Source organism: Rhinoderma darwinii, chromosome 4, assembly GCF_050947455.1.
Source record: "Rhinoderma darwinii isolate aRhiDar2 chromosome 4, aRhiDar2.hap1, whole genome shotgun sequence".
NCBI lineage: Eukaryota > Metazoa > Chordata > Amphibia > Anura > Rhinodermatidae > Rhinoderma > Rhinoderma darwinii.
The window spans coordinates 402,041,049-402,053,203 of record NC_134690.1 but is presented as its reverse complement, the minus strand read 5'-3'; the positions used below and the strand labels follow the sequence as shown (position 1 = coordinate 402,053,203).

General features: G+C 46.6%; 2 protein-coding genes across 8 annotated transcripts in view; one reads left to right on the top strand and one right to left on the bottom strand.

Annotated features, from left to right (window-relative positions):
* The first annotated feature begins 300 nt into the window (after window positions 1-300).
* On the top strand, window positions 301-8,551 carry MRPL33 (mitochondrial ribosomal protein L33). Of its 2 annotated transcripts, XM_075863474.1 has the most exons (4): window positions 301-743; window positions 1,187-1,205; window positions 5,530-5,636; window positions 8,226-8,551. In XM_075863474.1, the coding sequence occupies exons 1-4, from the start codon at window positions 722-724 to the stop codon at window positions 8,273-8,275; spliced, it is 198 nt and encodes a 65-aa protein (XP_075719589.1). In that variant the 5' UTR covers window positions 301-721; the 3' UTR covers window positions 8,276-8,551. The 2 variants fall into 2 exon arrangements, with proteins under 2 accessions (XP_075719589.1, XP_075719590.1); XM_075863475.1 differs by lacking the exons at window positions 301-743; window positions 1,187-1,205 and adding an exon at window positions 4,153-4,245.
* A 1,622-nt stretch (window positions 8,552-10,173) lies between these two features.
* The window catches only part of RBKS (ribokinase), a 54,610-nt gene continuing 52,628 nt past the window's right edge, over window positions 10,174-12,155 (bottom strand). For all 6 annotated transcript variants that reach the window (XM_075863466.1, XM_075863472.1, XM_075863469.1 and 3 more), the window contains one exon: window positions 10,174-10,508. In XM_075863466.1, coding sequence (XP_075719581.1) covers window positions 10,332-10,508 — 177 coding nt within the window. In that variant the 3' untranslated portion in view covers window positions 10,174-10,331. The remainder of the gene's footprint in view (window positions 10,509-12,155) is intronic.

Sequence of the window (12,155 nt, the reverse complement as noted above, 5' to 3'; positions counted from 1 at the left end):
GGGGCTCTCTCCTGTGTCCCCCTCCTCTCCTCACACAGGGGGCGGCTCTCTCTCCTGGGTCCCCCTCCTCTCCTCACATTGGGGGGGCTCTCTCCTGTGTCCCCCTCCTCTCCTCACATTGGGGGGGGGGCTCTCTCCTGTGTCCCCTCCTCTCCTCACACAGGGGGCGGCTCTCTCTCCTGTGTCCCCTCCTCTCCTCACATTGGGGCGGCTCTCTCTCCTGTGTCCCCCTCCTCTCCTCACATTGGGGGGGGGGGGCTCTCTCTCTCTCCTGTGTCCCCCTCCTCTCCTCACACAGGGGGCGGCTCTCTCTCCTGTGTCCCCCTCCTCTCCTCACACTGTGGGGGGCTCTCTCCTGTGTCCCCTCCTCTCATCACACATTGGGGGGCTCTCTCTCCTGTGTCCCCCTCCTCTCCTCACACAGGGGGCGGCTCCCTCTCCTGTGTCCCCCTCCTCTCATCACACATTGGGGGTCTCTCTCTCCTGTGTCCCTCCCCTCTCATCACATCGTGGGGGGCTCTCTGTCCTGTGTCCCCCTCTTATCCGCACACATTGCGGGTTTATGCAGTCACTAGAGGTCAGAGACGTCTGCGGCGGCCGCCATGTTTTTGAAGACCGTCTCCGGCTCTGTTAGCTGTGACCCGGAAATAAACAGCGGGGGACCCGGCGGTTATCGGGCGGCATGATTCCTGTCCTTGGGCTGGAGTAGATCGCTGCAGACATGTTTCTCACCTGTATAAACTGTGAGTGTGAAGATAGGAGGAGTAGTCGGGTGTGGTGTGTAGTAGTCGGGTGACAGTGAAGATGTGCAGGGTAGGTTGTTAGGGTTGTCCTGATGCGGGTGTCGTTGGGCTGTCAGTAACATATGTTGGGGGTAGTAGTGTATAAGTACCAGTTATGTTGGGGTTATAATAGGGTTGCCGTTATGTGGAGTATTTGGTGTCCGAAGCTTGTCTGTTGGGGGTAGTAGTGTTATATTGGGGTGTATCAGTGAGGATGTGTGGGGTATTAGTGGGTTGTGGTGTTATTATAGGGTTGTCCTGATGTGGAGGATGGGGGTGTCAGTGAATTATCTGTTGGGGGTAGTATTAGTTTGGGGTGCCAGTGCGGGGGCTCCTGTTATGTTTATTCCTATACGTCTTATATATTAATCTTCTCTCTTTCCTCCCCGTCACATGTGGAGCAGACGCCAAGGGCAAATCCAAGTAAGTGGCGTGGTGTCTGTCCGGGGTGTCATTCCTCCGTATGTTATTCTTATAGTCTCAATATGGCCGACCACTGATGTAAAGACCGACCGATCTGTAAAAACATGTGCGATAGATCAGCTCAGCAACCCGTAAATCTAGAGCAGCGTCACCCGATATCATCGTCAGGGCTCAGTCATCCCAGCGTCTATGGTGTCCCCGGGGGCTCAGACCCTCAGGACCTCGAAGATCAAAAATCTGCAATGTTGGTCGTCACAATCAATTGCAGTCTAATGTTCATCTATTCCGCGCGGTTTAGAGAATAGCAGCTGAGCTCTGATTGGCTGCGGTGTCTTTATTCATGCGGTTTCATGTGTCCGTATTGTCTCCACATCATGGCGCTCACTGTGTGTGTGTGTGTGTGTGTGTGTGTGTGTGTGTGTGTGTGTGTGTATATATATATACTAGTCCTTCTCAATGAATTAGAATATCATCAAAAAGTTCATTTATTTCAGTAATTCAATTCAGAAAGTGTCTCCCATATTCTATAGATTCATCACACACAGGGGGATCTATTTCCAGCATTGTTTTCTTCTAATGTTGATGATTATGGGAACAGTCACTGAAAAAACAAAATTTAGTGTCTCGGAAAATGAGAATATTATAGAAGCCCAATTTCAAAAAAGATTTTTAATACTGACTTGTTGTCCTGCAGAGAAGTCTGTCCGGTATCTGCCCTCAATACTTGGTCGCGGCTCTTATTGCATGAATTACTACATCAATGTGGCGTGGCATGGGGGCGATCAGCCTGTGGCACTGCTGAGGTGTTATCAATGCGGCGTGGCATGGAGGCGATCAGCCTGTGGCACTGCTGAGGTGTTATCAATGTGGCGTGGCAGGGAGGCGATCAGCCTGTGGCACTGCTGAGGTGTTATCAATGTGGCGTGGCAGGGAGGCGATCAGCCTGTGGCACTGCTGAGGTGTTATCAATGTGGCGTGGCATGGCGGTGATCAGCACTGCTGAGGTGTTATCAATGTGGCGTGGCATGGCGGTGATCAGCACTGCTGAGGTGTTATCAATGTGGTGTGGCATGGAGGCGATCAGCCTGTGGCACTGCTGAGGTGTTATCAATGTGGCGTGGCAGGGAGGCGATCAGCCTGTGGCACTGCTGAGGTGTTATCAATGTGGCGTGGCAGGGAGGCGATCAGCCTGTGGCACTGCTGAGGTGTTATCAATGTGGTGTGGCATGGAGGTGATCAGCACTGCTGAGGTGTTATCAATGTGGCGTGGCATGGCGGTGATCAGCACTGCTGAGGTGTTATCAATGCGGCGTGGCATGGAGGTGATCAGCACTGCTGAGGTGTTATCAATGTGGCGTGGCATGGCGGTGATCAGCACTGCTGAGGTGTTATCAATGTGGTGTGGCATGGAGGCGATCAGCCTGTGGCACTGCTGAGGTGTTATCAATGTGGTGTGGCATGGAGGCGATCAGCCTGTGTCACTGCTGGGGTGTTATGGAAGCCCAGGTTGTATAATATTGGCCTTCAGCTCGTCTGCATTGTTGGGTCTGGGGTCTCTCATTTGCCTCTTGACAATACCCTATAGATTCTCTATGAGGTTTAGGTCGGGCGAGTTTGCTGGCCAATCAGGCGCAGTGATACTGTGGTTATTACACCAGGTGTTGGTAGTTTTGGCAGTGCGGGCAGGTGCCAAGTCCTGCTGTAATATGAAATCAGCGTCTCCATAAATCTGTCTGCAGAGGGAAGCATGAAGTGCTGGGGAATGTCCTGCCAGACGCTGCGCTGACTCTGGACCTGATATAACACAGTGACCAACACCAGCAGATGACACGGCCCCCAAACCAGCACTGACTGCGGACACTTCACACTGGACCGCAGGACACTTGGACTGACGCCTCTCCACTCTTCCTCCAGACTCCGGGACCTTCCAAGTGAAATGCAAAATTTACTGTCATCTGAAAACAGGACTGTGGACGCTGAGCAGTAGTGTTGGTCCACTGTGTCATATCAAGTCCAGAGTCAGCGCAGCGTCTAGCAGGACATTTTAGAGCACTTGGTGCTCCCCCGATCTTCTCCCTTTGGGGGCAGCAGTCATTAGGGAGGAGGCATTAGGCGCCGCCGGTATCCATCGTGCGACAGATCGGACACTGCCTCGTGTCTTCCCTAATAAATTGAAGCCATAACGCAAATATGAAAAAAGGATTAAAGACTGTGCACCTTTTGTAAGCATTTTATTTTTTTTTAAATTAATGTATTTAGTGTTTTTATGAAACTTTTAAAATCACTTTTATTAAAAGATGTTTTTAATTTGAGATACGGCTTCTATGTCTCCTGTATACATAGAAGCCGTATCGTTGTCTGAGCCGCGTCCGTCAGTGAGCTGGTCCGGCGTTATTAGCTGGATCCTGTGTCAACCAAACTGACGGACAAAACGATACAGCTTCTACGTATACAGGATAAAGATACAGCTAACATTTTGTTTGTGATTTTAAAAGGTGCATAAAAACGATATAATGAAGTTCTAACAAGACCTGCACTTCATCATCATCATCATCATCATCATATAAGATTTTCAGCCTGAAAATCAAGAAACAAGAATGTTTCATTTCAGTGACCTGAAACGGAGATCCTAAAATCTATCAGCATTCCCTACTTGTTCAGTGACTGTGTAGCAATTTCTCTTGTGACTTGTATTCTGGGAAGTGTCGTCTTTACACCAATGCTGTACAATCCACTGCTGTTGGAAAAACAAACTGCCCCCCCCCCCCCCCCCCCCCCCCCGTGCAATATAGGAGCTCCTCTAAGCTATTAGGATTATGTCTAACGTCAAGCTTACTGTTTTCTATAGAAACTTGCAGTGACTCCACCAGCAGAATAGTGAGTGCAGCTCTGGAGTATAATACAGGATATAACTCAGGATCAGTACAGGATAAGTAATGTAATGTATGTACACAGTGACTCCACCAGCAGAATAGTGAGTGCAGCTCTGGAGTATAACACAGCATATAACTCAGGATCCGTACAGGATAAGTAATGTAATGTATGTACACAGTGACTCCACCAGCAGAATAGTGAGTGCAGCTCTGGAGTATAATACAGGATGTAACTCAGGATCAGTACAGGATAAGTAATGTAATGTATGTACACAGTGACTCCACCAGCAGAATAGTGAGTGCAGCTCTGGAGTATAATACAGGATGTAACTCCGGATCAGTACAGGATAAGTAATGTCATGTATGTACACAGTGACTCCACCAGCAGAATAGTGAGTGCAGCTCTGGAGTATAATACAGGATGTAAGTCAGGATCAGTACAGGATAAGTAATGTCATGTATGTACACAGTGACTCCACCAGCAGAATAGTGAGTGCAGCTCTGGAGTATAATACAGGATGTAACTCAGGATCAGTACATGATAAGTAATGTAATGTATGTACACAGTGACTCCACCAGCAGAATAGTGAGTGCAGCTCTGGAGTATAATACAGGATATAACTCAGGATCAGTACAGGATAAGTAATGTCATGTATGTACACAGTGACTCCACCAGCAGAATAGTGAGTGCAGCTCTGGAGTATAATACAGGATATAACTCAGGATCAGTGCAGTATAAGTAATGTAATGTATGTACACAGTGACTCCACCAGCAGAATAGTGAGTGCAGCTCTGGAGTATAATACAGGATATAACTCAGGATCAGTGCAGTATAAGTAATGTAATGTATGTACACAGTGACTCCACCAGCAGAATAGTGAGTGCAGCTCTGGAGTATAATACAGGATATAACTCAGGATCAGTGCAGGATAAGTAATGTATGTACACAGTGACCACCAGCAGAATAGTGAGTGCAGCTCTGGAGTATAATACAGGATGTAACTCAGGATCAGTACAGGATAAGTAATGTCATGTATGTACACAGTGACTCCACCAGCAGAATAGGGAGTGCAGCTCTGGAGTATAATACAGGATGTAACTCAGGATCCGTACAGGATAAGTAATGTATGTACACAGTGACTCCACCAGCAGAATAGTGAGTGCAGCTCTGGAGTATAATACAGGATGTAACACAGGATCAGTACAGGATAAGTAATGTCATGTATGTACACAGTGACTCCACCAGCAGAATAGTGAGTGCAGCTCTGGAGTATAATACAGGATGTAACTCAGGATCAGTACAGGATAAGTAATGTATGTACACAGTGACTCCACCAGCAGAATAGTGAGTGCAGCTCTGGAGTATAATACAGGATAAGTAATGTATGTACACAGCGATTCCGCTTCATATGTATATGCTTTAACCCCTCCCCGTCTGTGTTTTCGGTCAGGGTGGTCTTGGTACAGATGATGAGTGCAGCCGGATCTGGTTACAGCTTTAACACCCGGAGGAACAAACTTAAAGACAAGCTCATCCTGAGGAAATACGATCCTCTTGGTCAGTTCATTTATTGCTTGCACCTAATATTACAAGTTATATGGGGGGGGGGGGGGGGTTCATTTCCTTCTGTAGGATCTGAGTACAGCAAGGGTTCATTGTGGAGCCGTCCAATCAGATATGACCGTTTGCTATAATGACCGCATGTCGCTCTTGTTGGGGGGCCAGAACTTATTTATTATTGTAGGTTGTGCCTTTGTAACTCAGTGTCCCCTGTAAGGACAGGCTGCGCTCCTGAGCCCTGGCAGGTTTCTGTGTGTTATGCAAATTAATGACCTCGTAGGTTTTGGCTTTACTTAGGCTTCGTTCACACCTGCGTCGTGGCTCCGTCAGACCTTTCCGTTAGGGAAACCCACAAATGGAAACCATAGCTTTCTGTTTGCATTACCATTGATTTGAATGGTAACGCTTCCATTGCTAGTGGTTTCCGTTTGACTCTGTTCCGTAAGTCTTCAATTTAAAAAAAAAAAGAAATAAATTTTGGCGAATCATTAACGCAGTCGACTACGCTATTGATTCCGCTGAAAAAAAAACGGAAATGTTAATGTAAACAGAAAGCTATGGTTTTCCCTAACGGGAAGGTCTGACGGAGCCATGACGCAGGTGTGAACGAAGCCTGATTCTCTGCAGGAGACGCAGAACAAAGATAGTGATGACTTCTTAAAGGAACAACGCAGGAAAAGGTCCAGAGATCCCAATGCCCGGGTTGTAGCTGTGCCTGTGCGGTGGTCACTGAGGGGCACAGACTTCACCCTTAAGTAGCTGTCTATTATAGACAAATGATGGTAATAAAGGGGAGTCCTGCTCCCCCCAATAGTGTCCCCTTCCCCGCTCTTCCTCCATGGTGTCCTTTACTCCATGTATTATTTACAGAGCGGTGCCCCTAGTGGTAGTAGCTTTGGTCTTAGCAGGGGGACCCCATTCACAATAGTCTATTTCTGGGGAACCTGCAGCAAAGATGGCGTTGTCCTGAACTTTAATTAAAGTTACTGCAGAGTCTCTTCAACACATAAATGAATAGAAATGTCAGCTCACCCTCCCAGGTGCGCGAAGACGACCGCGATCTCCACGCTATAGGAACAGCATTCAAGAGGAAAAGATCAGCACTCCTTGTGGAATTTGGGAAATAAATCTTCTTTCTTTATTTAGATAGGCAGCGGAAGGCTGAACAGCTTAAAGTGGACACAATACATAAGACGTCTGTCCTCTCTGACGCGTTTCTAGCTCACAAGAGCCATTACTCATAGATAGGGGAGGGAATGGGGAGTGTGTGGCCAAAATAACAGCCAGGAAAGAGAAACACCCACTCTGATCAGGCGTCTACAATGATCACAAAAGTGAATGACATCTAAAAATCCAAATCTAGAATCACAGACCAAATACAAAAATATATGGAGTATTAATAGTTCATAATCATGTAAGAAATTATCTTAAAGGGAAGGTGTCGCGAAAAAAAATAATTTTTTATATCAATTTGCTTTTAGTGTTTTATTAAAATAAATTTTATTTATTTCTGTTTGTGGTTTTACTTTTTTTTTTTTTTCTAACTTTTACTTCTCTATGGGGGCTGCCATTTTTTTTTCATCTCTGTATGTGTCGATTAACGACACATACAGAGATGGAATACGGCACATACATCCCCATAGAGTGCGAACGGGAGCCGTTCCATTCACTATGCTGTACGCCGACTGTGTGGGAACGGCGCATGCGCCGCTCCCACACAGTCCAAGTTTAGTACAGTCCACAGTCCACAGTACAGTTTATTTGATATACATGTCGTGTGTTGCAACCATGTACAGCAAATTAAAGAAATAAGTTCGGCTATTGCTGGAACCATACATAAAATAATTCATCAATTGCAACACACGACATGTAGTATATCAAATAAACTGTACTCTCTGTTATTTATCTTATGTTGGGTGTACACGTCGCCCCCTTAAGGCCAGAATTAGAGAACATCTTAATGGAGCCGCTAATCGTGAAGTTGGAAATCCTTCTAATGCATCCAAACATTTTTAGTTTTATGCATCAAGGCAATATCGGCAGCTTTCAATTTTCAGGAATTGAAAGGGTTAATAAACCAGTACGAGGTGGTGATCATAGGAGAGCGCTACTAAATCGTGAGGGATACTGGATTCTCATGTTGAATACTATAAGTCCCCAATGGTCTTAAGATCATTTCTTACATGATTATGAACTATTAATACTCCATATATTTTTGTATTTGGTCTGTGATTTTAGAGTTGTATTTTTAGATGTCATTCACTTTTGTGATCATTGTAGACGCCTGATCAGAGTGGGTGTTTCTCTTTCCTGGCTGTTATTTTGGCCACACACTCCCCATTCCCTCCCCTATCTATGAGTAATGGCTCTTGTGAGCTAGAAACGCGTCAGAGAGGACGGACGTCTTATGTATTGTGTCCACTTTAAGCTGTTCAGCCTTCCGCTGCCTATCTAAATAAAGAAAGAAGATTTATTTTCCAAATTCCACAAGGAGTGCTGATCTTTTCCTCTTGAACACAGCCAGGTCTTCCTGGTGCAGGTAATGTCACTGGAGTCCTCACAGTCCTTGTTTTTTCTCTCTTGCAGTAAAACAACACGTCCTGTTCCATGAAAAGAAGAAAGTCCGGAGCATTTAATGTCCGCACAGTCAATGAATTAGAGAAAGGACTGGTCAGGGGGAGGGGGACACGCGCGGGCGGATCCTGCGGCACTTGTGAGGATGTGGCGTAGGGACGGCCGTGTACAGACCATTATTACTGAAGACCATCTCAAGGACGGGTGGACAAATCCTGTTAGCGGGGGCAGGGACCGCTCGGCTGAGCTCGGATCGTTCGTGCGGCTGCTCCGGTAATGGTGAAAGTTTTTTTTATTTTATCTGTGATCCGTCTTTAATAAAGAAAACGCTTCTGAGACGCCCCTGGAAATCTGTCGTCCTTCTCACCCTACCTATATTCTTTTGGCCAGCGCTCCAAGGCGTCACCCGTCGGGTGAGGTAATGTAACATGGCATTAATGCACTGTCCCCCGTGAGGGGGAAGGGTTCAGTAATACCACGTTTTACCTTCAGTCGTGGCAATGCTGTGGAGCCTTAGCCCAAAAGAAAACCATCACACAGTACTTGATAATCCTGGGATGGCTTCTACATGATAGCCGCTCCTGACAACTATTTTCCCACAGCAACAAATATGTCTGACTCTTCCCTCTACCCCCGAATCCAGAAGACCGTAGTATACGTCTGTTGAAAAATAGAACGTGTCCTATTTTCGTCCGTTTTCACGGATCCCTCCATAGACTCACATCTATAGGGTTCCGCACGTGTGCCACTTGAATGTGGAATAACTGCAGTTTTTCACGTCCGAGTTTGCACTCGTTCGTTTGAATCCGGCCTTAGGCGTTGTTCACACGCTGTGTTTTTTTTGCTGCAATTTTGCTTCTGTGGCGAACCTGCAATGTGTCAACACGACCGTAAGTTTCCTTTTCCTGCGGCGGTGCACTTCGTTTCCTCCCGTACGTACGTGGAGCTGCAATTTCCCGGACCAATGACCGTTTCTACTTTGAGCTCTGCTGGATTCTGTCTGTCATGTGACCGTGCAATGAATGCAGCACCTGATTCCTCCCCCATAATGACGGCCGCCTCATCCATGACCGGTGTAAAGCACGGCCAGACAGAACTGAAATCCAAAATTTGAGTACATTTTATCTGAATCCCCAGTCGCCGAAGTCCTACACATAGGTGTCCGGGAAGCTGAGATATGAGCTGCAGGATCCTCAAACCGGAGGAACTGGCCTTGTAAAACTGACATGGGGGTAGTCACCAGTAACGTGGCCATACACACGTGCTCTTTCCATAGGGGAAGGGGATAATACTCTGACCGGCTCCTCTTCCGTGGGAACGATCCGGTATGTTGAAATCAGACATAACCGATTCTTCTTCTTCCTCGTGGCATCTGCCTTTGGAAGAGCGTCAGGTTGCCCTCCCAAAATCAGTGTATGGGCATCTTCAGGGTCAATAATCATTACTGTAGAGTCATGACTGGTATATGGCAGAATGTGCTGTATGTTCCAGATCAGTCTGAGGCTACGCAGTCGCCCCCAGACCAAAATCTAAAATTGAGTAAAGGCTTTAATTTTCTTGATATTACCTGGCTTTCTTATAATCCTATCATTAATAATGTGTAGTGTAATACCATAATGTGGCCTGATGGTGTCACTATTGCTCCTTCTAAACCAAGCAAAAACATATATATCTATCTATATCTCTCTCCTCTGTTTCCACCAGGGTTGTCACCCAGCTGTTTTTGAATTCTGAATGGCACCAGTGATGTGACAGGAGGGGCGGTTGTATTGCTGCGTAACTAGCCAAGTTGCATTCAGGACTCTGGGAAAGCTGGGTGACTACTCTCGTGGGATCTGTAATGGTGATTGTAATGGTTGTCATAGTTTTCCCAGCAACTATAGATTTTTTTTTTAACAATCTTCATGATGAATCTGTAGACGGTCCAGAGACAGGTATTTACCAAAAATAACATGACAAAAACATTTCACGCAGTTTTATTGAGGCATTAAAAACATTTTGGGCCATTCCATCTGTCAGGGGTTAACACCCCACATTGTACGTTCTTGGGGTCCTCTCCGTGTTTTACGAGCGTCCTCACATCCACGTCTGGAGATGAATGTCGCTCCCTCAGGACCTTCACGAGAAGATCTCCTCAGGAAGATCCTTGCGATAGGGATAGGACGTCTGCGTCCCCGCGGCCCGGACGCTCACCGACGCAATGTGATTTGACCTCTTGACCATTTCTTCCATGCTGAGCTGAGGATAATGCGCTATGAAGAAAGCCAGCGCCCCAAGAAAACTGTCTCCAGCGCCCTGAGGAGGAAAGAGACCGACGGTGTGAGGATCTCTGCATGCTGTCAGTGAATGAGAACATTATTGTTTACAAGAAATCTGTACACACAGCCGAAAGTTTGTATCCAATGGAGAGAATCCTATAAACAGCCTGGACTCCAGACTGATACATTTTACCTGCACTGATACATTGTAACAAACTATCAGGACAGGAAAGATTTGTGATGTACATGTGTTTAGCTCATAGATGATGGTCTACACTGGCTACAATGGTAGCAAACTCTCAGCTGTGAAAAGTATTCGTTCTGTGCTGGTTTTGAGCCTTTGGATGTAAACAAGAATATTCCAATTCATTGGTAGCAAACAGAGATCTTGAAAATGGTGAGGAATTGAAACAAAGTATATTAGAAATTTGCAGAACTTGTCATTCTACATGATTAAGCTTTATGTATAAAAGACTGGACGAGCCCTTTAAATATTACAGAATTGCTTATTTTTGGAAAATGTTTTTGCTCTGTATTTTGGCCTCATCGGGTTCCGGTCGGGCACCGCTCACGTCCCTGCGATTCTGATTTTGTGACCTCTGCTACCTGCAGACGGACAATGACCCAGAGATGGTGAAAACAGGATATCAGAGCCGTGTCCGTGGTCACGTCTCATAAATAACCTAATAGGAAAGATCACCTGAGCCCGGTCCGAGGCTCCGCATTGTTCCCCGCATTGTTCCCCGCACTGCCGCGTGTCAGTGAATCGCCATCTAGACCTCCTGGACTAGTAAGGCTGGGTTCACACACCCTATTTACGGACATAATTCGGGCGTTTTAGCCTCAAATTACGTCCGAAATAGCGGCGCCAAAGCGTCGGCAAACATCTGCCCATTCATTAGAATGAGTCTTACGATGTTCTGTGCCGACGGTCATTTTTTTTTTTTACGCGCCGCTGTCAAAAGACGGTGCGTAAAAAAACCGCCCGCGTCAAAGAAGTGCCTGTCACTTCTTGAGACGTAAATGGAGCCGTTTTACATGGAAAAACAGCTCCAATTACGTCCGTAATGGATGCAGCGAAAAACGCCTGCACTTGCAATTACGTCTGAAAACAGCTCCGTAATCTCAGGCGTAACGGAGGCTGCCGTGTGAACATACCCTTATTCCTAAATTTTCCGTGCACGGATACAGTCTCCTTGCAGCAGTGCGATGCCCCCCGGTCTCTATTGTGGAGCGCGGCTTCCTTTTGGCAGCAGCGTCTGTTAGGGGCGGTTGGCGGGCTCCGTGCTATTTCTGATTATTTGGGTGGGAGTCCGTTCCTCAGGCTGCTGTGCGACCGCGGTCTCTGCTGCAGATTCCTAATCTAATCCGCACAGAAAACAGCATTCGTTTTTTCTTATTGAGTTCTGAGCCGTCATGTTGTCCAGCGGGAAAGGTTTAGAATTAATATCTGATAGAACAATGGAGACAGGAGACTGGACAGAATGGACTGATCAGTGGTGGATCTGGAGGGGGTGCAAAGCTTTTAGTCACACCTGGGCATGAGGAGCCCAACATCCCATGTGCCCCATAAGAAAAGGGTAGTCCTATAAATGGTGGTCGGGGGGAGGACCTGGGACCTGGTTTGCAACAAACTCCGGCTTTAAGAATTCTGTCTAGTTATATGATGTCAATGATTGTAATG